Source organism: Podarcis gaigeae (assembly GCF_964106915.1).
Source record: "Podarcis gaigeae genome assembly, chromosome: 10".
NCBI lineage: Eukaryota > Metazoa > Chordata > Lepidosauria > Squamata > Lacertidae > Podarcis > Podarcis gaigeae.
Genome location: NC_139686.1, coordinates 31,088,751 through 31,114,902, shown reverse-complemented (window position 1 = coordinate 31,114,902; position 26,152 = coordinate 31,088,751). Strand labels below are relative to the sequence as shown.

Sequence of the window (26,152 nt, the reverse complement as noted above, 5' to 3'; positions counted from 1 at the left end):
TGCCTGAGAAGACAGAAGGCAAAACAATCCCCCCTGCAGACAGATGTACTTTAGAACCAGCAAACAATGCACAAGTTGCTTCTGTATGCCCTTGGTACCCATATTTTCTTGACCAGAGAAGACCAGAAAAGACTCCAAACACAAGGTATTCTGACTGAGTTTATTCAACAAAAGGGCAAAATAAACACATGCAGTTTTATTTACAGAAAGGGTTGCAATACATTTTTCTCCTCTCATTATTGTCAAAGAATTGATTCACTCTGTTCATAGTACAACGGGGGGTGGGGTGCAATTGTATACTCCTACTCCTCACAGAGGAAAATGGGATGCATTGGGCTCACATGTAATTTGATGTCATGTGTCCTTCTTAGACTCTGTGGCCAAAATGGCAGGAAGAAACAATGTAGCACAGAGGAAGAGAGAGATAATTTGGGAAAGAAGTTCCCAATACAGTGGTACCTCGGGTTAAGAACTTAACTCGTTCTGGAGGTCTGTACTTAACCTGAAACTGTTCTTAACCTGAAGCACCACTTTAGCTAATGGGGCCTCCGACTGCCGCCACCACTCAATTTCTGTTCTCATCCTGAAGCAAAGTTCTTAACCCGAGGTACTATTTCTGGGTTAGCGGAGTCTGTAACCTGAAGCCTCTGTAATCCGAGGTACCACTGTAGCATATAATGGATGCGGTTCTCTACTGTATTGGCACTAATCTAGATTCTGGCTCAATTGATGCAAGTTTAGAATGACTGGAAGCACCTCCCTACAGAGATCTGAAATGGAGAAGTTCATCCTTGGTTCCTGCCATGCCAGTCAGAAAGGCATAGTGGGCTTGCCTTTTTACGTAATTAAGTGGAATTTGTTTTGAGAGCTTTTCCTTTTTCATTTTGAGATGATCCATCAACTATGAAAAAACTACAGCTTTATAAACTGTGGTCCATGCCCCCACAAATGAGGCCAGCATTTTCCTGATTTCTTCAAGGACTGTGGCAAAAGAACATCAAGTCACTTTGTTGCATGAAGCTTTAGTCTACATCTTCATCCTTCAAGCAACTGATCAATACTGGGCTTGCTGGAGTTTCTGGTTTCATGACTTCATCCTTTAAGCAGCTGAGCAGCACAGAGGTTGCTGGAGCTTCTGGTTCAATATCCTTATCCTTTAAGTAGCCGCCTGGCATAGGACTCAGTGGGGATTCTGTGTCCATATCTTCATCCTTTAAGCAGCTGATTGGTACTGGTAGTGGTGGGGCTTCAAGTTCCATTGCTGAATCGTCAAGAATTTCTTCTTTCACCTCCACAGCAACAACTGCAAGAAACAGAGAGAGGGGCTACATTTACATCGCAGGACACAAGCCTCAGAGCACGCACATACACATGTAAGAAATAAGCAATAGCAAAAGCTTGTGGTAAATTGCATCCCTATGTTCCAAGGCTGGGAGACCTGTGACTGGAGTTTCCTACAACTGCAAGCAGATTCTGCACTGGAAATGGTGAGCAGGAAAATAGCTAATTTACACAACCACCACCTTCCCATCTCCAATCCCACTGAAGGGGGGGGGCAGCAAAAAAGTAGGAATAAGTGACACCCCTTTTAACTTACTTTCATCAGAAGCTGGTTTTAGTGAGGTCTTGCTTGCAGTTTGTGTGCCCTCTTTTGCTTTAGGGGCAGGCCTTTTCTTGGCAGCCTGTGCTTTCTTCTTTACTTCGGGGGCAGCCGTCTTCTTTGCTGCTTGCTTGATGGAACGGGCTTTAGCAGTCATCTTCTTCCCTTTGTATACAGAAGAAAGGCAGTTATAGGAAAACCCACCGTTGTGACTGTTTTGCTTTTTATATTAACATCTTGTTGTGAAGGGTTGTTGTTTTTTTTGTATGGCAGCAGCATTCAGTCAAGTGAGCTCTCAGTGCAGCTGAAATTACTCAAGACACTGGTTGACTACTTCAAAGAGAGCTAGAATTCAGACTCATAGGAATCTCGCAAGATAGGTTAGGCCACTCAGTGAACTTAGCAGGATGCTGAACAATCAAACAGTTCTCTAAACACACCGTTACAACACTGACACAAGTGCTACTGATCGCCATTTTTGTTTAGTTTAAACTACAAGGTGAGCTTTATGGCTGAGTGAGGATTTGAACCCCGGTCTCCTAGATCCCAGTTCAGCACTCTAACCATTATACCACACTGGCTCTCATATGTTTAGTATATTTAGTTGCCATTGGTCATCAGGCCTATGGTTCAATTAGTCCACTACAGTCATCTGATATTCAGCCAGAGCTTATTTCCCGCCATGTTAACAGAGACCCTTTTAGTAAGAGATGTTCAGGGTTTCAAACACAATTGTTGTAGCCACAATTCTTGAAGAGCCATAGCTCATGTTCTGCACAAACAAGGTCCCAGATGCAGGCACCTGGCACCTCCTCATAGAAGAATCTTTGGTATTACAGAGAAGGGCCCTATTTGGCGTTACCTCATAGCAAGCCATTCTCATCGGCATTATAAGAAAGGCATGCTCCTTTAAGGCTCAGGTTGGGTGACAGAGGGACAATGGGATGATAAAAAGGGATGGTGGGAATTGTAGTGCAACAAAATTGGAAGAATCACAGGTTCATCATCCCTGTCATAGAGCCAAGTCATATATGTGGTCCATCCAATCGAGAATCCCAATCCCAATAGTGACATCTTAGAGTGATTTGCAAGAATGCATGGGACAAGGCACAAGCGAATGACGAGGCAGTCCATTTCACGCCCTGTCAGACAGTCCCACCATCCACATTTCAAGCTACTCTATTCTGCAATGCCATCCTCACAGAAGATAGTCCAGGCAAATGTTCCACCCCCATCTTCTGTACCTTAATGTTCCTTGCCTGTGCACTGGTACTTCTGGGCAGCATACTATCTGCAGCAGGCTTATGCCTTAGTATCAAACCTTGCAATATTTGCTTTGTTATTAAGATGAATCATAGAGACAAGGTTGTTCCAATTGCCACTCACTTTTCCTTCCATACGGCTTTCGCTTCTTCTTCGGCACCTCCTTAGCTGGCACTGGTGACATAGGCTCTGCCACCGAGGAAACAGATCTACAATCAGAAGCTACACAGGACACAGGCGACGTTAAGCAGTAGCTAAGTATAAAGACACAGCTGCACAAGGTTTCCAAGCAGGAGGGTTCATGATTAGTTCCCAGTTTAACAGGCTCAGAACACTTTGTATAAAAAGGTAGAGGAGACAGAGGAGGACAGTTTTCTGTCTAGTCTCCCCCAAGTTTGCTACCTTTGTACATTTTCTTCTGGGGCCTCACAATGATTTCATCTTGTAAAGAACATTAGTGGCTCAGAGTAAGGTAATTCAAAGGTAGAGGAACAAAGCCAAAAGGCTGCTCTAGTCCTCACTGAGTGAACTGCATGTATATGGAGCTGGTGTTGAGAGCAGAATCAGTTTAACGGCCATTTCTGCTTGAAAACATCCTCCCTCCCTCAAAATAGGGGGCTCCTGTTGTTTTGATTTCAGCTTCAGTTCCTCATCAGCTACTGAACCTGCCCACTCTGGTTCCCAGCCTTTAACATGTCCAGGTTTGCTATGCTATAAAGACATAGGGTGGGTCCGATGGAAGGTACCTCTTTCTCGTAAGAGAAGGAATAGGTCAGATTGCCACCAACACACCTTGAGTGAAACTGGTGGTGCTGGATGAAAAGAAGATACATTCTCTTACCTGGTGCTACTGGAGGCTGTAGCTGGTAGCCTATCAGCTCACACCAGCCCACAGGATAGATATCTGGGGACTCACAGTCCACCCACTGGTCATATTCGCTGTCCCAACCATCAAAGTGTATCCTGAGGAGCCGATGTACCACTCGCTTCACAGTGGCCACACAGATAAGCCTGGGCTCCATCAAGTCTACTGCTTCTAGCTTGGCACCCATCTTGAAGCCATGGTTAGGGCAATCCTGGGGAAAGGAGCAGCACGATATACCCAACCTCAAATAATAATAATATACATCCATGAGGGCTTCCTTCCTTCCTTCCATTTATTTATTGAAGGCACTCAACGTTCTTGTTCTCAGAAATCCAAATTCTGCATGCTGCTCTCTGATTTTAAATTTTTAAGTGTATGCGCGCGTGCGCGCACACACACACACACAGAGCGAGCTGTAAATTTTTATTATTAAATAAATATTTTAATAAATAAATAGCTAATTCTACTGGGGAAACTTAGCAGTTTAAGTTGAGGGACAGTATGAGTGTCCAGAAATGATATTTGTAATGAGGCAAGGAAGGAATTTAAACCGGGGGGGGGGGGGGGCAGCCCTACACATTTAAGTTAGCAGTACCAATGCCAAGGTTATAAATGAGAGATTTGACTCTGCTACAGAGTGCAGTCTTCTTGATCTCTTTTCAGCAAAGCACACTGTCAAGGCTGATCATTGAAATTCTACGTACGAAATGAACCTTACTTCCCTATCTAGACTAAAATATCCCAGACCCTTGGACCTTTCTACTTAGGGAAGCCATTCACAACCCTTGATAAATCTGATTGCCATTTTCTGTAGCTTCAGGGAAACATTTTACACAATATTTCATAAGTATGCTTGCATCTGCACTGCATATAATGGCATTTCTCATAAGGCCATTTGATTCTCAACAACAGAGCGACTAGTTTGGGGTGATGCTGGTGCCTTTGTGAACTTGCCCTTCCACATGGTACTCACCACATTGAACAGATGTGCTGGTGCAGCCTTTGACTTGGTCTTTTCTAGATAGCTTGTCCAATTGAAGGTCTTGGCATCATGCCCTGAAGTATGAAGTTGGGGGGGGGCATGTTACTGGAATGAAACACCTCCCTCATAAACACCACAACCAGAAGGAGCAGGAGAAGCATGCAAGTTATTGCCTATCGCCTTGCACATATTTGCCCAAGAAGGAGCCAATGCCAGCTACAGTGGGGCAAAGCAAAAACAACGTTTCAGACAGAACACAATGAAATAGCTATTCAGAAAACCAAGTAGTTCTTGTTTCCAGAGGAGTGCAGAGGCAGGAAAGGACGAACACCAGCTTTTGTATAGCCCTCCGATGCCCCCAAAAGAGAAGCATGGAAACGGCAAGATTCAGAGGCAGGCATTCTATTCAGAGCAAATGAAGAAGAATAGAAAGACAGAAACTGAATTCCAGCCAAACTCCCAATTTTCTTGGGCAGGAACAACAACAGAGATCGCCATCTCGATGGCAAAGAAGAAACAGAGTATGTCGGTTTCACACTTATAGTCTAACACAAGCAAGGCTTTCTTAGCATTCTATTTTGCAGGAGAGAAGCTCAATCTGCCACGGAAGCAAGCAAAGAGGAGGAGAGCTTGGGGTCCTCACCTTTCGGAGGCGTCAGTTCAATGTTGTTCTGCTTACAGAAATTGACAGGGAAAATGGAGTGCAAGGAAGCATGGTAGCAGAACCAATCAGAACCATCCTCAGAGGCTGCACCATCAATGCCGATCATGAGATAGCCATCTAAAAGGACCTGAAAGACAGGCCAGGGGTGAGAAAGCGAACCTGAAGGTTGTTCTAAAGTATTTCATAATAGCAGCTTCTAAACTCAACAGAGAGAAGAGCTGGAGCACTCTATGGTGTTAAGTGCCTAAATATAACATACTTGCCTCTTAATTTCCTCACTCATTTATTTCTAAAATATTCATAACTTGCTTTTCTTTCAAAAACCAAGATCTGCACTCACATGTGTGTGATTTGAACATCCCATCAACACTGTACAAGCATTACTAGATTTTTAAAAAAGCAGACTCATAGCACATAGTCGCTATTTTGTGACTGTTGCCTCCAACGTTTTCTCAAAATTCGAAATCTGCCCACTGGCCCAAATCAGTTGGCTTTAAGGTATATAAATTAGAGGCTTAATTTTCTATTTCATAAAAATTTATACATCGTTTCCTTGTAAAAAAACAACAACCCCAAAGCAGTTCCTTTTTTCCTTCAAAGTCTAACTCCCAATTCCTTGAAAGTGCTGTGCTTGGCTGAAGCAGCCTCTCCCTCTTTTCAGACTGGCATACCTTACGGACAGTAGCCACACAAATGTTGCCCATATTCAAAGGGTCAATGGCTTCCAGTTTCATGCCTTCCTCAAACCAGCGACCTTCTGGGTAGACAGCGCGCACCTGGAAGAGATTGCGGATGAGAAAGAAGTTGGTGATAAAGAAATAAAACACAGGCAGGGACATGTGTGGGTAACTAGAAAGACTGACCTTGGTGATTGGGGCGTAGGAGTTCAAATTGTTTTCCAGCTTTGCTGGCTGGCCTTGGGGAAGCAGCACTCTTGTTCTCAGTTAATTATCTGATACACAAGAACAGCAGTGACCTACGTCACAGCATGGCTGCAAGGCCAAGTAGGATAAGGACGATAAAGGGAAAGACAACATCTCCCATTGCTTAAGCTTCCTCCAAGGTCTAGTCCTTCAATAGTGGAATGACTCTTTCTAACCACAGAACGTCTTCCCCATATTTTTGCTGCAAGCCATCCTTGTTTTGCTTTCAACTCACGCAGGTCCTGTGTCTTATCCCCAATAGCTCAACATTGTAATTTGTTTATTCATATACTGTCTTTTAAAGAGCATCTCAAAGCACAACAGAAAAAAGACAGCAATCCATTAAGCAAAGTAAAACAGTGTTAAATCTTTGAAAAATAAAATGCAGCAGCAATTGAGGGCAAATTAACAATAATACCTCCTCCACTACCACTACTACTACTACTAATACTTTATTCATTTGCTGCCTATCTGACTGGGTTGCCCCAGCCACTCAGGGTGACTTCCAACAAATTATAAAACCACAGTAAAACACCAAACATTAAAATCTTCCCTATACAAGGCTGCCTTCAGATGTCTTCTAAGAGTCAGATAGTTGTTTATTTCCTTGACCTCTGACAAGAGGGCGTTCCACAGGGTGGGTGCCACTACCAAGAAGCCCTCTGCCAGGTTCCTTGTAACTTCACTTCTTGCAGTGAGGGAACTACCAGAAGGCCCTCAGAGCTGGGATGAACAATGGGGGTGGAGACGCTCCTGCAGGTATACAGAACTAAACTATAAAGAACTAAACATCAGCAAAAGCCTGGAAAGAGGCACTTCAGAAGGTGCTGAAACACCAACAGTACTGGTGCCTGTCTCAGTTCCAGGGCAAAGTGATTCTATGGAGAGCCACCACAGAGAAGCCCCCCCCCCCCCGACTGGTTCATACAACACTGAGCTCCTTGGGCGCTACAACAGCTAGTCCCTTGCAAGGCAGGAGAGAGATTTCAAGAGCTCCATAAACTACCAATCGCCCAAATGGTGCATATCCCATCTCACTTGGAGACCAAAGAAAAGAAAGATACCATAAACCTTTCCCACCTTCTTGAAGAGATATGGAACAGCATCACAGTAGATCTTCCGGAAGGTAGGGTGGTGTGCCATGTCATTAGATTTTTCTTCCAGCAAAGACATAAAAGGATATTGAAAGAAAGAAAGAGTGAAACAAGACATCTCAAATTTGCTAGTTAGCGGTCATCTTTTGGCAAGGAAAATTCTTCTTCTTCTTCCATTTAAAAATAGTTTATTTGCCACAGCATACATTTCAAACACTCTCATCATCTTAAAAACCGCCAAATAACCAATCTCATTAAAAGGAAGGAATACATTATATCTGCAACAATTTGAAAGGTTAAAATATATACTTCAAGAAGAAGAGTAGTTTTTCTCCTATGTAAATCCTCACCCGTTCTCTTTATGCTATGGCCAACCCTTCTAGACCAGCCAACAGGGTGGATTAAGGGGCTCCACATGTGGCACCAGAAATCATCAACGCTGTCCCCGTCTTCATAGAGAAGCCTCAAGCGGCCACCAATCACGGTGTCCACGACAGCCACACGTATCCGAGAAACACGGGTCTTGTCCACCACTTCCAGTCTCATGCCTTGGCGGAAGGGATACTTCATGTTCTCAGTCATCTGAGTAAACAAGAAGAGAGATGCTCTGCTGCCTTCCATGTCTGCGACTCTCCACCACAGAGATTGCGCAACTCTCTGCACTTTTATGCTTCCTCCTCTAGAGTGCAGCCTTGCAGTTCTTCTTAAACATGGGATGCCGCATGAATTCAAAAAAACCCCAATTGCTGATGCTTCCATGTCAACAAAAAAGCATTGGGCCATCCATTCAGATTGGATTTTTTTTTCAAAAACTTTCAGTAGCCCAGGTCATACACCCATAGTTAATGGTTTAGCATGAATGCAGACATGTCTCCCACTTCACTCCTTCTCTAGCTCAAGTGGGAGTCATGAACCATTGGCCTTGGTTTAGTAATACATCTGAATAAATTTTGGCTTCTGGACTCATTTGATTGAATCCCCAGTTCAGATGCAGTATTAAGCCAGGGACCAGGGTTTGTTGGCCCTGATCATGAAGCAGTAAAGCAAGTCATCTCTGCATTCATACTAAACCATTAACTATTATTTATCATGAAATGTGAATGCTGCCATTGCCACTTTTGTGTCGCCCAGAGCATTTAGATAAATAAAACCACAATCTAACCTGATTTATTACATTTGTATCCTGCCCTTTCTTCAAGAGGCTCAGGGCAGCATACATGGTTCTTTCTCCCTTTATCCTCACAACAACCCAGTGAGGCAGGCTAGGCTGAGAGAGAGAGAGAGAGGCTTGCCCAAGGTACCCTAATACCACACAGACTGTTTTGTTGTGGGGAAAGTCTCAGTCAAAATCCCAGAACCTTCCTTGGGTTCATATTCTGTGTTAAGGGATCATGCCCCACATCTCTGGCAGAAGCAGATTTAGCCAACAAAGTGCTGTAAACCAGGAGGTGGAGCTACGAACAAGGAAAACATCTGAAGGCAGCCCTGTTTAGGGAAGCTTTTAATGTTTGATGCATTACTGTATTTTAATATTTTGTTAGAAGCCGCCCAGAGTGGCTGGGGAAGCCCAATCAGATGGGCAGGGTTATTGTTGTTGTTGTTGTTATTATTAATAATAATAATAATAAAATCGCAACTCTGGCATGAACTCTGGCAAACCAGACTCTCGTGTCCTCTGCACAAATCTGCCATATGTGGATACAGTCATACCTCGGGTTGAAGTTGCTTCAAATTGAGCGCTTTCGGGTTGTGCTCCTCGGCGACCCGGAAGTAACGGAACGCATTACTTTCGGGTTTTGCCACTCGCGCATGCGCAGACGATCAAAAATGACGTCATGCGCATGCGCGGGAGCAGCAAATTGTGACCCATGCACGCGCAGACACGGGTTGTGTTTACTTCAGGATGTGAACGGGGCTCTGGAACAGATCCCGTTTGTATCCAGAGATACCACTGTATAACTGACCTACTTTACAATGCTACTGGCTTCTTGAAAATTAATAAAATTATTTAATAATAAAAAATACAATGTGACTGGGGGCGGGGTACCCAACTAACTCATACCCAGAGTGAACCTACTGAAACAAATGGACCTAAGTCCATTGTTTTCAGTGGGTCTCCTCTGAACATGGCTAACATTCGGTATTATCTGTTGTAAAGATTACTGAGATAATATATGAGAAGCACTCTGAACTTTAAAAAAGTTTGAGGGAAAAAATATATGAAAAGCATTATTATTAAACAATGACCTTCTGCCTGATCCTACCCATATTTATTAAAAGCAGATCCAACAGATTGCAGTAGAAACACAGGTGCAAATAATTGCAACCTTGATATCACCTAGAAGCAGTAGCTCACTGAGTCTCCCCCAAAAAGGAAGTCTCCTTGCCCCCAACAGCCTAATATACCATCTCTAGCCAAGGCAGCCTTGTAAAAGGGGGGAGGGAAAAGGAGGCATAATGAAGTATAACACTAATTACCCTCTCACAATGAACATTCTGAAGAGACTAATCAACACTGCTTAGTGATTCCAACCCTGAATCACTGGTTCGTGCCTGTTTGCCTGTTTAAATGTGGAAGCTAAAATTGCAAAAGCTCTTCCTCAATCCGCCATCTCACTATTCAGAGGCCCAGATTATGAAGAAAAATCCCTTCCAGCCAAAGATCCCTTTCTACAATGTGCCAGCAGGGGGCGCCCCTCTCCCTCCAGCAGCATATACAGCTAAACTGAGTTTTTAGGTGAGCTAGTGAAGGCAACAGACCAAACAGCAGGGTTTTAATTGCTCTTTATTTAGTCTTTTAAACTGAAGGACATCATGTCACGAATGTGGGAGATTACAGCTAACACATTCTGTTCATATCAAACAATGCACTGGGCAAAACCCAAACACTCTGAAGAAAATTCTACCAACTTTATGCTATGCTGCTTATCCTAGACACGGCTCAGTCCTGAAACACATTGTGTGTTTCAATGCACTGCATTCACATCCACACTATGCATTTAAAGCACTGTCATATCACTTTAACAGTAACTTCTACCAGGGGTTCATGGGAACTGTAGTTTGTTAAGGGTTCTGGGAGTTGTGGCTCTGTGAGAGGTAGTATCCTAACAACTCTCAGCACCCTCTCAGTTCCCAAAATTCTTTGTGGGAAGCCGTGAGTGTTGAAATGCTATAAGAGTGCTATAAATGTACGGTGTGGAGCTTGTAGAAGTGTCTTTCCCTTATCACCAAGTATCACCAGGCCTTCCTGACAGAGGTGAGCTCCAGCATGGCTTGCAGGCCATATTAAATCTGAACAGGCTACTACAGCCTCCGACTTTGTGTTCTCTGGATGTTTGGACTACAATTCACATTTGCCCCAGCCAGGATGAGCAATGGTCAAGGATGATGGGTGGTGTATTTCTACACATGGTGAGGGCACCAGCTTGGCCTACTGGAAGAATGGATAAGCAGAAATGCCTTGATTCTTTCCTCTGTGTGCAGGGGGGTGGGGGGGGAGAAAGATTTTTTCCCTCACCTTTATATGAAAATCCACAGGGATAGTCCTGGCTCCCACAAGCTTTTTCATGAGGTACCCCTTCCAGTCGGTGTACTTTGAATGGATGGCTGTACAAAGAGGTATTAAGATTGCCCAGGTAAATAATACTTTTGATTTGAGAATTTTGTTTTTATCCATTATGACTGTCTTGGTTGTGTCTGTATCGGTGTCCAATACAGTACTGTTGTTTTATTATGAAAGCGTGATTTTTAACTGCTATAAATTGCCCTCAGTATTACATATGTGGTTGAAGGCTGGGATAATGATCTTCATATACTTAAAAAATAAACTCAGTGTGCCTTTCATTCCTGCAGAAGAATGAAACGCAGGGATTTCCTCATTTTTCTTCTTCTCTGGTTAAACTTAAAGCCTCCTTTCAGCTTACACTCACCCCAAAAATTACCTGCAGCAACTTGCTTTGCTCCTTCAAAACACTGTAGTCTCTCAACAAAAGCATCAGCAACATCTAAGTCTCAACACACTACCACCCTGAACAGGCTCTAGATTTTTGATGGAAACTTTAGAGGTGACTACAGATCACCTTGAAGTGCAGTAAATTTCTTTACATTTTGACAAGGGAAAGTTCTGCACTACAAGCAGTTAAATTATCCAACCGGCAATAACTACTTATTTTTATTTATTTCATTTACCAGTTGCTTTTACAGTAAAATGTCTCAAAAGTTTGTAGGGTCCAGGCTGGTTCATATGGGGAGAGGTGGTCCTTGAGGCATTGTAGTCCTGAGCCATAAAGGGCTTTAAAGGTCATAGAATCATAGAATTGTAAAGTTGGCAGGGGTCCTCACGGTAATCTAGTCCAACCCCCTGCAATGCAGGAATTTCAACAAAAGCACCCACGGCAAATGGCCACCCAACTTTTCAAAAATGAGGGTTGCTAAAAAGTTGTAACATGACTTGGTAATTCAAAAGACATTTTGGTTAAATTAATATAATTTAGTTTCGCATGGTACTCAGAATGTGTGTAAAATTGCACAGAGGTAATTTAAAATGATTGCCAAGTACTTGTGGTTATATTATACGTTAATTTTTTTATTGTCATCATCATTATTATTAGGCATTACCTCACACTTTCAGAAGGTAAAATTAAAATTCTTTGGTTTTCTTAAAAGCAGTTTATGCGTTTTTTCATCAAACGTAGATTTACCAAGCTAAATGTTGTCCAATCACGAAAATAATAGCAGATTTGAATTCCTCACACTCAAAAACATATTTTTAAGACTGCTTTCTGAAGAATTTTGCAAAAATTAAGTTTTACCCCCTAAAATGACACATCCTAGTGGGACAGTAATCTAGAACAAGCGGTTGTACTATTTGGCCTAGACAGCCGTCCTCCCCAATACACCCATTTCTAGTTCATCTCCGCTTTCTCAGTCCACTAAACAAAAATTGTCATATTGTAAAAACTCTCAAATTTACAAGCATACATGCAATTTGATAACTTTTTGCTAACGTTCCCAATGTATTCCAACGTGCAGCGTATAGGATTAATGGGCATGATCCAACTTGAGAAAAGGCAACGATACAAATTGTGAGTTAAATAAACCCCCAAACCTAGGCAAGACTCAAAGACACTTACACTGGGGAGGCACCAGGATTTTGCTGTTAACAGCACACCAGCCAATAGGGTGAACATCCACAGTACCCAAGTTGACCCAAAAGTCAGTGCTAGAGTCATTCTCAAAGCCTTCGTAACGTAACAGTGCCTTGTATCCTGCAAGGATTGATTTTTGGAGACAGAAAAGGAAAACAAGAGAACATTTTACTACGTCTCAAACACTGTCACCCTCCTTTTCTGATAACTATAGGACTAAGTTCCTTCAAGACAAACTCTGTTCTCAGTGTAGGGGCCACTGGATGCCCCCAACCACAGGGCTTCTACCACTTGTTTTAGGAAGTTGCTCCACAGCCTGAATAACTTTGCCAGCTGGAAAGATAGCCTAGTGTCCTAATTCAGCTCCCCAAATCTTTTACAGTTATGCCCTGTTACCAAGAATGCTCTCAAGGCCCATCTGGAACCCTGGGTTGGGACACAGCACAACATGGCAAGTCTGGAAGCCTATTCCACCAGTGCTCTGGCAGAATGCTTCCCAAACTGTGGGCTATGACCTGCAAGTGGGTCACAGGCTTTATTATTTTTACTGGGATGTCTTAAGCCAGGCATAGGCAAAATCGGCCCTCCAGATGTTTTGGGACTACAACTCCCATCATCCCTAGCTAACAGGACCAGTAGTCAGGAATGATGAGAATTGTAGTCTCAAAACATCTGGAAGGCCGAGTTTGCCTATGCCTGTCTTAAGCAGTGGTAATAAGATAGGCAAACATGCAGTTAAAATGCATGAAACTTATGGCTGCCAAAGACCTGAGGTCCAAAATTCATTTGACAATATATCAATGGGTCACCTACCATGCCAGGTAAATTTGGGCTTATGAGTCGCCATACCACAAAGGTTGGGAAATCACTGTTATAGCTCTTGCACTGCCAAATGAACTTCCCTAGCAAACTGAGATCTACTAATAAGGCCAATTCCAACTACTGTGGAGGTGAGCTTACTGTCTACAATAAGCAGGGCCTTCTCTGTTGCAGCCCCAATTCTTTGGAATGCCCTTCCACAAGAGGTGCATGCAGCCTCCTCTCTACTGTCCTTTTAAAAGACAAGCTAAAACCTCCCCTTTTGAAAAGGAAAAGAGAGCCTTCCATTGCTGTGTTGCTAATTCTCTGTTCTGTTACTTCTCTTGGGCTGCTTTTATCAATAATGCTTTTAATGTAAGTTTTCAAATTAAATTATGTTTTGCGCAATAGATCTGAAACCTGCTTGAATAGCTGCATATCAGTGTTAAAAAGTAAGTACTGTACATAACGTATTATAATGGTGTTGCTTTTATTCCCTTTTAAATATGTTGCCTGCCTCAAGTCTCCAGATGGAAGCAGATGTACATTCAAATAACAATATGGAAAGTAAATTACATTTTTCTGTTATCCGCCCCCCCCCCAAGAGACCCACCTGCAATCTTAACAACAGAGGCAATCCAATACACACGACTGGGGAGCACAGCACCACTGTTTAACACTTCTACCTTCATCCCTTTTATCACATCTTCCCACTGATCATAAAGAGGCACCTGATGATGGAGTGGAGAACAGATTGAAGCAGAAAAACAGGGAGGCATAGAAAGAATAGCAAAATGTCAGAATAATTTATATTTGCTTGTGTGTGTGTGTGTGTGTGTGTGTGTATGGATGTGCTATTGTGCACACGTGTGATGAGCAGGTGAGGGAATTGCTTTTAACGAAGAACTTTGTGCCCTTAACTCCGTTAGCTTCCGTTTCTCTAGCACCTTTCTAGGTAAAAATGTGATTGTGGGAGAAAAGGGGGCATTACCTCCAACACCAGATGGAGAGTCTGAAGTTGGCCATTCTCCTGTTCATCTTCACAGCCATGAATAGAGCATTGTTAACCATACAGTGTAAGTTTCTCATTATTGTAGAACAGCTTATACTTATTTTATGGTCATAGCAGTTTGCACTAGTTTTAATGTTAGCTAACATTTTGTTTAAATGTTCCCCTTTCGGGCGACACTGAATTTAATTGTTCACGTATTTTTAAGCTGATTGCCAAATGTAATTGGGATCCATTTGCAGGATAAAGCTAAAGGGACCCCTGACCATTAGCTCTAGTCGTGGCCGACTGGGATTGCGGCGCTTATCTCGCTTTATTGGCCAAGGGAGCAGATGTACACCTTCCGGGTCATGTGGCCAGCATGACTAAACCGCTTCTGGTGAACCAGAGCAGCACACGGAAACACCATTTACCTTCCCGCCAGAGCGGTACCTATTTATCTACTTGCACTTTGATGTGCTTTCGAAATGCTAGGTTGGCAGGACCTGGGACCAAACAACGGGAGCTTACCCCGTCACAGGGATTCGAACCGCCAACCTTCTGATCGGCAAGCCCTAGGCTCTGTGGTTTAACCCACAGTGCCACCCGCGTCCCATTTGCAGGATACTATTAAGCTTTTTATCATTTAGAAATCATAGCACACAGTTTACAATATGGATATTCAAAGTCATCTTGATTTGATATTCTTGTTTAAAAACAAAATTTAAGCTACTCCCAGCACTTTCGTGGGGACCCTTCTTATCTTATCAGGAGCCTAGGTTCTGCTGCAACACAACATATGTGGGCTTGATGGAAAGTAGGGAGTGCTCACATGTTTGAAACTGCCAACAGGCGCAGCCTTGCATCCATGGTCCTGCAGGTACGCTCCCCAGTCAAAGCCAACGATGAGAGCTGGGAGGGGACATAAGAGACCATCTCAACACAGAAGGTTCAAGGTTGGCAAACAGATTCGCCACAATAGGACAAGGACAGATATGGGGACATCTTCTATTGGAGCATCATCCTCTTGGTGTAAGACACTGCGAGTTTCCGAAGAGCTCAGACATCTTTATCCAGCAGAAAGGAGAAAATAGCTAGATCTATTATAGAGAACGCAGAACAGTCCAGACGTTTTTAGACTTATCCAAAAGTAGAGACTAGTTTACAAGGCCAACAAGTCTGAAACGCACCACCAAAAAACAGGAAGGGGACGCACATCTCTCTCTCTCTCTCTCTCTCTCTCTCTCTGCCATGAAGGCACTCCTTCACCTTACATCCACATCTATAGCGGTTATACATTCATTCTTCTCTTTCAGCTGGCATATGCTATTCAACCAGAAATACTTTTGTGCATGGTTCTGATGAACTTCCTATTCACCTTGAGGCTTGAGCACATTCACCTTGAGGTTTGAAGCAAGCAACAGCCTCTTACTTCCTCTGCCCACTTGCCAGCACTTACCATCCTGGCCAGTTGGCGTTCCATCTGCCAGCTGCCCTGTCCCCTGCGTATGGAGAAAAGCCCCAATTTTTGCAGACCAGGCTGCCTTGTGCAAGACTTTGGCTTTTTTCGTAGGTGGTTTGCCCTGTGAAAGTGTGACAAGACAAAACAAAACGATAAGGAGATGTTAATTCCCAATAGCCTTCCAGTGACACAAGGGACAGGCAAATCTTGCTGCCTGTGATAGATTTGCAGGTTAAATGGATCAAACCAGAAGGGCAGCTTTAACGAGTACAGGAAAGTCTTGTGGCACTGAAACGGCTTACAAGTAGCTTTCCTAAATGAGAAGTAACTTTGTTATCTGTATATGAAGAGATGTGGCATGACATTTCAAAGACGATTGCTTCTCTCATAAGATGTATCTGACAAAATTACTCCTGGCCTAGGAAAGCTCATGCAACCGTATGTTTTGCAGTTTTCCAAAGGTGCCAGAGAATTCTTTTTGCCATTCAAACGGAAAAGGAGCGCAATGCAGAACTTTCTGCTACTTTCACAAGACGATGACAAAAACAACTATTAATCTTTCCCTTGCCTTTTATACACATGCTCAGAGTGGTTGACATGATTGGAAAATATGGAACTCTGTCCCTGAAAGGCTGACTCCAAGTTATGGAGAAGGAAATGATATCAAGAACAGAAAGAACTAACTTATTTCCTAAAACCTACTCGATTCCTTCATTTTCTTTTGAGGAATCCCTCTTCTCCTCCAACTCACTCTCTTATCTTTGAACTATGCTGTGCCCTGTCAACTAGTGGGGTCGTCCTTTTTCTCCCTTCTGGTGCTTCCTCTCATACAGGAAATGCTTGCAAAAGATCACACTCTTTTTATTCTAAATTTGAAATAAAACACCACCCCTGGTGTCATATTCACAATTTCTTAATTGTACAATATTAGATATTCCAAATAAGGCTTACTTATACAAGATTGTGTGTTTTTGACAGATTAGTCAATCTGGAATAACCACCACTCTGTGTTTTTTCATTACAATCACTGACAATGTTTGCTTTTTAAATCACACTCCACAAAAGCAAGCGTTGGAAAGGGCCTCTTCAGTAACCTGTTTGCAAATATGAAACAGCAGTTACAAGGGCAACTGTTCTGTGTTAAGTGATCTTTAATATGCTGGTGCATGTGGGTGTGCAATTCTGTGGGGAAAGCATGGCTTTTCCAACCGCAACTCTCCCCTCCCCTGCCAAAAGCTACTTCCAAATTATTAGTTATCCAGTGTGGCTGTCTGCTAGGTGCCTCCTAGCACCTGAAGTCCCTGCTTCATAGGAGAATGGCTTTTTGAATATGCCTGGCACGCATCCAGCACTGCTTACTGTTATTTTCATGCCTCGTTTAGCAAACAGCGGCCTCGTTAAGTGGGCCTTGCTCACCTGCAGCCTTGCCAGGATGCTGGCCTTCTTGGAATTTGAAGAGTAGCTTCTGGAGCAGGAGACGCTGCAGAAACGTTTGGTCTTGGAGAAGAAGGCATCTTTTGTGCCCACAATCCCACACATCTCACAGACAGCTGAGGGGGCACAAATATAATAGGCCTCAGCAGCAGGAAGCAATTCAGTTCCACCAGTAAAGCCCAAGGCTACCAACGGGGATGATTAAACTTAGGTTGACTGGGAGCCACCTCCTCCTCCAAGCTAGGAGGAACTGTTTATGTCTCACCCACCCCCAAAACAAGGGGTGAACCTAGGGGGAATCCTAGAGCCAGTTGGCATGTAAGAAGGGCAGGTAGCAACAAAGGGGGAAGTAAAGGGGCACTTGTTCCTACTGACGCAAACTGCTCTTGTCCTGGCATTTCAACTAGCGGATCAGAAGGAGAGAGCAGAGCCCATAGTGTGCTTTAGGATCCCAAAGAGAGACACCTGAAGGAGTTAGAGAGTGCCAGTTATTGCACTGGCCACTAGGAGCATCAACCAAGTTGGATAAAAAACACAAAGCTGACAGTACTGCATTGCATTGCGTAGTATTGACTATAAAGCAGAGAGATAAACTACTTCCATTAGCTTGGCGCTCAAGAAGGAACCAGTACCTCCAATAGGAATTGCATGGGTTGACCCAAACATCACACAAGCACACCCTATGAGGCTGCCCAAAAGCACCTCTGTATGGCAGTGCTCCAACACAGGAAATGTGTTACAATGCAAACAGACTCCTGATTGCAGAATTTTGTCTTGAAGCCGGAATTTGATAACTTAAATAAATTCCACCACCAAAGCTGCGACCTAATGGATTGGAAAGAGCCTCTACTCCACCCTCTCATTTTGGACACAAAGGATGGCTAGCTTTTGGGTCCTCTGGGTATATGCACACCTACACCAACACACACACACACACACACACACACACTATCTCTCTCCCCCTCTTTCTCTCCCTTTCTGCCACCATCTTCTCTCTCTCCTGGGGCACCCCACTTTCTCTCCTGGCCATTCCGTTTTCATACATGCACAGTCCCATAGCTCACTTCCCCTTTCCTTCCTACCCACTTGGTCACTCTACTTTCTAATTCTTTTAAATATTTATTGAATTTCATAACAATTAATGATACAAATCTCATTCATCATGTTATTTACAATTATTCTCCCTCCCCTCCTCTGGACTTCCCTCAACTTGCCCTCTGCTGAGTTATTTATTTAGTTTTATTTATCATATCCTTTCACAACTTCATTTGAATAACAGATATTTTAGAGAAATGATAAGGGATTTTATGTTTATGTAGGCCACTCTACTTTCTGTTCAGCTTCTCATTTGTCAACCTGAGCCTTGAAAAGCACACAGAGTAGAAAGAGAAAGTGAAAAAGATTGTCATTCTTTCAACTTCCTCCTTTGCTTCTATGTACTTTTCAAGGGAGAAATCGGAAAGCATCTAAGCCACCTCATGATGAAGGGAGCAGAGAGCAGGAGGCACCACTGCACCCTTGGGCACCATGTTGGTAACCCCAACTGTATCTAGCTCCATTCTGATATCACCATTCCACAATTTTCAAGAAAGCTTTGTAGCTCATCATGAGGAATTGCTAGATACGGTCTGGTACACTCAGCTGTGTACATATAACCCACCTTGTGGGAGTTGCACTGGTCCTGTTTCATGATTTTTAGACACATTACCCCCAAATGTACAAGTCTGGCCCTGGACACGTCTCCTCTCAACACAAACCTTCTTACTAAGGAAGCTTAACACCAGGAATACGATAAGAACAAATTATCAAGATTGTACTTTTTTTAAAAAAATGTTTATTTCTCAAAATCCAATTTGAATTTTCTGGGCAGAAGCTTTGCTCGCGAAACAATATAGAATAATTGAATTGTTTAATTTCATTTTTTTAATAAGACATATATTTTCAGGCTGTATTGTTTTAAAGCTACCACTAAAAACAAGTGTAAAAATTCAAACACAATTTTATGTTCAAATTATAACATACAGTATTTCTACATACAAGTTTCCATAACTGCACTGAATTCATGGAAAATGTATGTCAAAATCTTTAACCAAACCTTTTTTTAAAAATGGCTTGTTTGAAATTGTTTTCTTGGGGGCAAGGCCCCTGTAGATTTTAAAAGTGGGCAGAACTGCATGATAGCGAAATTTTGAATTTTTCCATCTTTACACACCACTGTTTTTTTCATGCAATACCATATGGCTAGGCATACTCCGTATATGCAATACTCCCTCACCATGTCTGTATGAGATAATATATCACACACACTCTCCCTGTTAAAAAGCTGATATTATATTTCTTTTTGGCTTATCCTCTAAATGTAGAGTATTCCATCAACTATCTCTACCCCATCCCCACTCTAAAAAGAATAAAGCTGCTTTGTATTCAATCATTTTCAGCCTTCCTTTGCCACAAAACACCAGTACCTGGCTCAGAACCACTTTCATCTGGCAATCGGCTGGTAGGTTTTTGGGCCTGTGGAGGCAATGTAGGCAGTTCCCCAGCTTCTCGATCTGCTGCTTCATTCTCACTAGAGTCTTCCAGGAAGGAGGTACTGCCACTCTCTCCACTGCTGCTGTAACGCCGGCAGCTATCATAACCCCCAAAGAGGTCCAAGTCATCATCCACTTGCTCCTCATTCTTCTGCTCCAAGGATGAGGACTTGCAATGGGCCGGAGACTCCAACTAGCAGCAAAACAGACCGGAGTATATTTGAAACACATCCACAGGCATGATGGTGGGAAAGAGGCATTCAGTTCAGAGGCAGAATCATTTGAGCAGGCTATTAGCCAAGGAAGTGTTGGTACTTACCATATTGTCAGAAAAGCACTGTTTAATGTCTGGATAAGATATAAGGACTTGCTTGAAAATAAAACCCCAAGGTGGTTCTCACCAATGGAAGCAAAGGCTCAGAAAAAGCTCAATATGGAGGCCAAATGGCCGAATATTGGGAAATTTTAGAACAAGAGGGAGACAGATTAAAACTACAGAGTTTTGAAAAACTAAAAAATAGAGTGCGAGACTGGCTCCATTATTACCAAATAATGGAGGCATATAATTTGGACAAAAAAATTGGCTTCCAGGTGGAAAAATCAAAATTGGAAACAGAACTGTTAGATCCCAAAATTAAGAACTTGTCAAGAATGTATAACTTGCTGTTGAAATGGAACACTCAGGATGAAACGGTGAAATCAGCTATGATTAACTGGGCACAAGATGTTGGACATAATATTATGATGGCTGACTGGGAACAGTTATGGACCACAGGTATGAAGTTTACAGCATGTAATGCCTTAAGAGAGAATATAATGAAAATGATCTACAGGTGGTACATGACACCAGTCAAGCTCGCAAAAATTTATCATTTGCCCGATAATAAATGTTGGAAATGTAAAGAGACTGAAGGTACATTCTTTCACCTTTGGTGGACATGCCCAAGGATTAAGGCTTTCTGGGAGATGATCTATAATGAAATGAAAAAGGTATTTAAATATACCTTTCTGAAGAAACCAGAGGCCTTTCTCCTGGGCATGGTCGGCCAATTGGTGCCAAAGAAGGATAGAACTTTCTTTATGTATGCTACAACAGCAGCAAGAATACTTATTGCAAAGTACTGGAAGACACAAGATCTACCCACCCGGGAGGAATGGCAGATGAAGGTGATGGACTACATGGAACTGGCGGAAATGACTGGCAGAATCCGAGACCAGGGAGAAGAGTCGGTGGAAGAAGATTGGAAGAAATTTAAAGTTTATTTACAGAAACATTGTAAAATTAAGGAATGTTAGAAGGATGTTGGAATGAAGTCATGTGGTTTTAGCAGAAATGTTATAAAGGATTAAGTAAAAATAGATTGTTAATTGGTGAAAGGAGGGAATGTAAAGTTACATTATATTAAGATAAATTATAGGACAAAAACTGTGAAAGATGGAAAGGATTTGCTGAAATAGCTAACCGAACTAGAATACAAAAAAGGGAGGTGTGAGGAGGTCAAGGAAACAAGCAAATGAAAGATAAGTTATGGGAAGGTTCGTTGTGTTTTTTAATTGTTTCAATTTTTCTGTTTTTTCTTTCTTTTTTTTTCTTTTTCCTTATTGTGATGTGTTGCCTTGTTTTTGCTTAATTTGGTGTTTTCTCTTTTTTCTTTTTGTAACCTTTAAAATTTTAATAAATATTACTTTTTAAAAAAGGAAGTGTCAGTACTTCCACTAATGATGAGGTCCTATACTCCCTCAATATGCTCCTCTTAAAATATTACATATTTATTTTAAATACTGTGATGTTTCCTTTAAGCCCAAGCAGCTAACAACAACAACCTAGAACAATTTAAAACCAACACATATCAAATATCAAGTGAAATTTTTTTTCAGACAGTAAGCGGAAGAGTAAACTGGAAGAGCTGCAGAAAAGGACAAGCAAATTATCAGATGCTGGGCTAGACAGGCCTTAGGTCTGATCCAGCAGAGATCTTCTTTGGTTCTTAACAAAAAGAAAGTTAATTGGACAAACAAACAATATCCGTTAAAATTCCAGGAGAATGGAAGCGTTTTCAACTGGTGCTAAAAAGGCAGAGTCAAGTCCAGCCAAGTTTATTAGGGAAGGTGGGATATATATGAGTAACAACATGAAGATGCATCTCTGTTCATTTATCCTGTGCTATAAAATCTTTAATCCAGAAGTCATGATAACTCTCAAAATTTTAGGATTGACTTTTTGAGGTGTTGTAGTAGTGGACAATTGCACAAAAAGAAGAAAAAATAAATAAAACTGGTGTACATTCTAAGGAGTACACAAAATCAAGCTAGAATAATGGGGGGGAAATGATATAACTGTATATCATTTCAGTGTTTGACGTTTCATAACTTCAAACTTTGCTAGCATTTTCCAAATTTTTTTCTTTCAGGGAATACTGTCTATGTTGATGCATCTTCCCCGGAGAACTCGTGAGCATCTGCTGTGGAATTTCTGCATATTGCAGAAGATTCTGGGGAATTCTCAATAGCTTGTCTCAAGTCCATTTGAAGCTCTACCCTGGTCCATTGGGCCTAGACGTCACCCTGACTCGACCACATGAAACATGCCCTGCACCTGCTCCTCTCTTAGGCAGTATATTACAGTGGTACCTCGGGTTAAGTACTTAATTCGTTCCAGAGGTCCGTTCTTAACCTGAAACTGTTCTTAACCTGAAGCACCACTTTAGCTAATGGGGCCTCCTGCTGCCGCCGCGCCGCCGGAGCACGATTTCTGTTCTTATCCTGAAGCAAAGTTCTTAACCTGGGTTAGCAGAATCTGTAACCTGAAGCGTATGTAACCTGAGGTACCACTGTATATGAGATAATCCATAAGTGCAGACATGTTACCTTTCAGGATTGCTAGAATTGCTAAAATTGCCCGGAGGGCCAGAACACACTTTCAAACTCACTGACCTGTGCAATCCTTCTACACATCGGAAATTTAGGGGCAAAGCAGACAGGATGTTAAACACAGTTGGCAAAAAGAGACAGAGATAACTGTACATCTAGTTCCCCCTCCTACTTGCTGGATTCAAGCAATGTTAGGACACTGTAGGCAGAAATGTATGTGGGGAACCCCAGCGAAGCAAACAAGTGAGTTAAGCAGACTTTGAGGGTAAGTGGCCATGACTATAGCCCAGCTCTGTGAAGACATGAGGTAAATAGTGAAGCAGAAAGAGATGTTAAGCACCTTTGTGAGTTTAGCAACATACTGAGGAAGCCAGTGCAGTCAAACATCCTACCACCTTGGCTTTTCTTTCTAATTCAAGAAGATTGCAATGTCAAGCAGGCAGCAGATACCCATAGTATCTGCCCACTACAATTTGGGGTGAAAAGAATCTGGCCACATCCAGTAGAGATTACTTGAAGCAGATTAGTCCAATCTTAACCACTTTTTGCAAGTACAACCATCAGGACATTTCCCACCTATGTTCAATGCATGTTTATGGGAGAATAAAAAAATAATCTAAGCTACATCTTATGAATATAAAGCCCCAGCAAATAGCTGTTATATACTAAATAGTTATTCAACAGGAACATGTATTATTATTTTTTGCATATTTGTTGTGAGGGATCAAGCAATATGCTGTATTGATTAAGTCCATTTACCCAGCAAGCCACCAAATCACTACTGAGTTCATGAAGTTCTACAGTACGACTACTCATCCAGCCATACAGCTGGAACCACCACACCATAAATATCAAATTCCTGTCTGAGCTCCACCCTCTTCCACAAAGCATTCCATTAATCCCAAGAATCTCCAGTTCTACACTCCTAACCAATTAGCATGTTCCAATCAATGTTGCATCAGCAAATCCAACCCTTATTCCCATCTATTGTGTGATCAGATCCTAAAATACCTTTAAACTGTAAGTTGCCCTACTGTGTTCAGGGGAACTTGCTCTTAAATTTGCACAGGATTGCATACTGATGAACTCACCAACCTTTGGGTCCAGTCTGGAGAAACTGTCAATGGGCAGCATGGAACAAAGCATACACCAAAACTAATTCTACTGACTACCTGTACAGTCCAATTTCAGTGGAAGGATGGAGCCATGGGGGGTCAAGGAAGACCTATCCCGGTCCAGCCACGGGCACAAAACTGGAGACTCCTGAACTATACTGATGGTGCTCAAACAAATACCAGTAGCTGGATGTTATCGTTATGAGCTTTCATGTGCATGCACACAAAAGCTCATACCAATAACAAACATAGTTGGTCCCTAAGGTGCACCTGGAAGATTTTTTGTATTTTGTTTCGATTACAGCAGACCAAACCAACATGGCTACCTACCTGTAAACAGCAGCTGGATGTTACTCTTATACTATTGATACTTAACTGTTCACTATGCAACCTGTCATTTAGTTTTAATAGCAGCCAGTTACAAATTTAATAAGCTGTTTGATAAGCAAGAAGCAGCGAATTGCACACAAAGCAAAGCCAGGAGGTACGGTAATTAGCCAATATGCTTTCAACAGGTCTAGCTCTGTCCCACATACATCTTTCAATACTTAAAGGAAACTTACATGTGTGCAGGATCATTCACATAATAACATAGTTGGGAGCGTCAGTCACATGGATTCAATGTGGGGGGACCAATACTTTCAACACTCAGAAATTTCAGTCTATTTTTATTTTTTGTCAAGGGCAGCAATACAAAGTAAATATAGCATTGATACTGGAAACAAGGCATACTGAGGAGAGCACAGAAGGAGTAAAATGCATTTTGGGGAGGGGGTGAGCTTTGTCCCACATGTTGGTTTTCTAAAAAGAGAAATAACAGTATATTTAAGTAACATTAAGGCTCCCATCAAAAAAAAAAATCCCCTAAAGGAAAACCTATATTTATTATTATTTATAATTATAACCAATAAAGAAAACATAAAACACCTAGAAAAAAGAACCTCTATAACCTAAAATACACTTGTGTATCGACATAAAAGACACTACGGTATATATAATCTGATTTGTAAAAAAAATAGACATAGCATTACAAAAAACACCTTTTGATTGAGGAAGTAACAAGTATTGAATGAATTGCTTCCAACATCCATATCTATCCATCTAATCTATCTATCTATCTATCTATCTATCTATCTATCTAGACTAGGAGCAATTGTCTTTGAAAGTAAAAGAGAGAAAAAGACAAGCGAGTTAACTTTCAATGAAACTTATTTGATACAGTTTAGGACTAAAGAAAAGTGCCTTTCCTTGCACACAGGGGTCCAGCAAGAAGGGCGGTGGGAGAAAGAGAGGCACAGGTTGTGGGGCGAGCTCCTTTTAGGGGGAAGGGGGCACCGTCTATGAGGGAAATATACTGTATTCCGTTTTCACATGGAACACCCCTTCCCCGCCCCTCGCCATAAGCGGAAGGCAGGCAGGTGGGACGTTATTACGGCACCAGAGCAAGGAGCTTGGGAGCCCTTCCCTACTGCCGCCTCGTCGCTAACCGAGCAAAGCAACCCCCACGACCGACTTACCGAGCCTCCTTCCCGCTCCATGGCTCTCCTCTTGCCCATGCAGACGCCGAGCAGCACTGCCAGCGACAAGACGCGGCCGGGCGGCGCGCGCTCCCTTCCCCCTACCGAGCGCACGAGTCGCCAATAGCCGCGTCGCCTCCGCGCGCACCTCCAAAGCGCATGGAATCGTTCGCGCTCCCGCCGCCGCCCAATGGGCAGAGAGAGAAGACGCGGCGCCGGAAGAGCCGGAGGGGGAGGCGTGCGGCGTGTAAACAGCCTTCGCTCCACAGCGCGCAGGATTCTGGGAGTTGTAGTTCTTAAGGGGTGCAACGAAGTTTAACTCAGGCTGTAGACCCGTTGGGGAGAAAAACCAAAAACACACTCTTAGAACGCCTCTCCTCATGTTCTCAGTGGGGTGTTTACTTTGCAGAGAATGCAGACCATGTGCCCAGTCCGTTCCTCGCAGGGAAAAAGGCACCGCCTCCCAGGCCATTGTCCGTCGGCCCTGCAGGCAGCAGCCGTCCCTGAGGGAAGCCCCACAACCCGCTAACATTATTTGGCAGAGGAGCGCTCGACGCTGCCTGCTCTCCTGTGCCAGCAGCTGCCCGCCAGGCAATCCTTAGTAAAGGCCAGGCTGCAGTCGGGCTCGCCCTGCGTTATAAGGAGTGTGCCTGAAAAGCGAAGCGCCGCCTGCATTTTGCATTCCCGACCGCTCGCGTTCTGGCACGTAGCGAGCGAGCAGGGCCCAGGTCTCCCTCTATATTGCCTCGCACAGCCCTTTGAATGCGGGGCTGATCACAGCAACTCCTCCTCAGTCTATCCAGGGGGATTCAATGGGGCTTGCCAAGTAATATTTGGAAAATGCCACTAAGGGCTGCAAGCAAGCCAGGGGCCACCTTCGACTACAGAGCTAGGCAGA

General features: G+C 42.9%; 2 protein-coding genes across 3 annotated transcripts in view; both read right to left on the bottom strand.

Annotated features, from left to right (window-relative positions):
• The window catches only part of LOC310826659 (leucine-rich repeat transmembrane protein FLRT3-like), a 91,384-nt gene that overhangs the window by 33,174 nt on the left and 32,058 nt on the right, over positions 1 to 26,152 (bottom strand). The gene's annotated exons all lie outside the window — the stretch shown is intronic.
• L3MBTL2 (L3MBTL histone methyl-lysine binding protein 2) lies at positions 147 to 25,595 on the bottom strand. 2 transcript variants are annotated; one of them, XM_083701781.1, is made up of 17 exons: positions 25,255 to 25,595; positions 19,686 to 19,944; positions 17,203 to 17,336; positions 15,784 to 15,907; positions 15,157 to 15,236; positions 13,950 to 14,067; positions 12,524 to 12,658; positions 10,909 to 10,997; positions 7,742 to 7,973; positions 7,378 to 7,454; positions 6,046 to 6,150; positions 5,354 to 5,501; positions 4,702 to 4,784; positions 3,705 to 3,939; positions 2,987 to 3,052; positions 1,598 to 1,765; positions 147 to 1,303 (listed from the first exon to the last, which is right to left on the bottom strand). In XM_083701781.1, exons 1-17 carry the CDS (start codon positions 25,291 to 25,293, stop codon positions 1,023 to 1,025), a joined length of 2,373 nt encoding a protein of 790 aa, XP_083557907.1. In that variant the 5' UTR covers positions 25,294 to 25,595; the 3' UTR covers positions 147 to 1,022. The 2 variants fall into 2 exon arrangements, with proteins under 2 accessions (XP_083557907.1, XP_083557906.1); XM_083701780.1 differs by having other exon boundaries at positions 2,987 to 3,085; positions 25,255 to 25,458.

Bases quoted from the DNA above. Each gene is read 5' to 3' on its own strand.
- L3MBTL2 (XM_083701780.1), bottom strand. From the start codon at position 25,293: ATGGGCAAGAGGAGAGCCATGGAGCGGGAAGGAGGCTCG. The intron at 15,237-15,783 runs GTAAGTGCTGGC...GTCCCCTCCCAG, and splicing joins AACGCCAACTGGCCAGGATG to CTCTCATCGTTGGCTTTGAC. The intron at 12,659-13,949 runs GTGGGTCTCTTG...CAATCCTTGCAG, and splicing joins CTCTGTTGTTAAGATTGCAG to GATACAAGGCACTGTTACGT.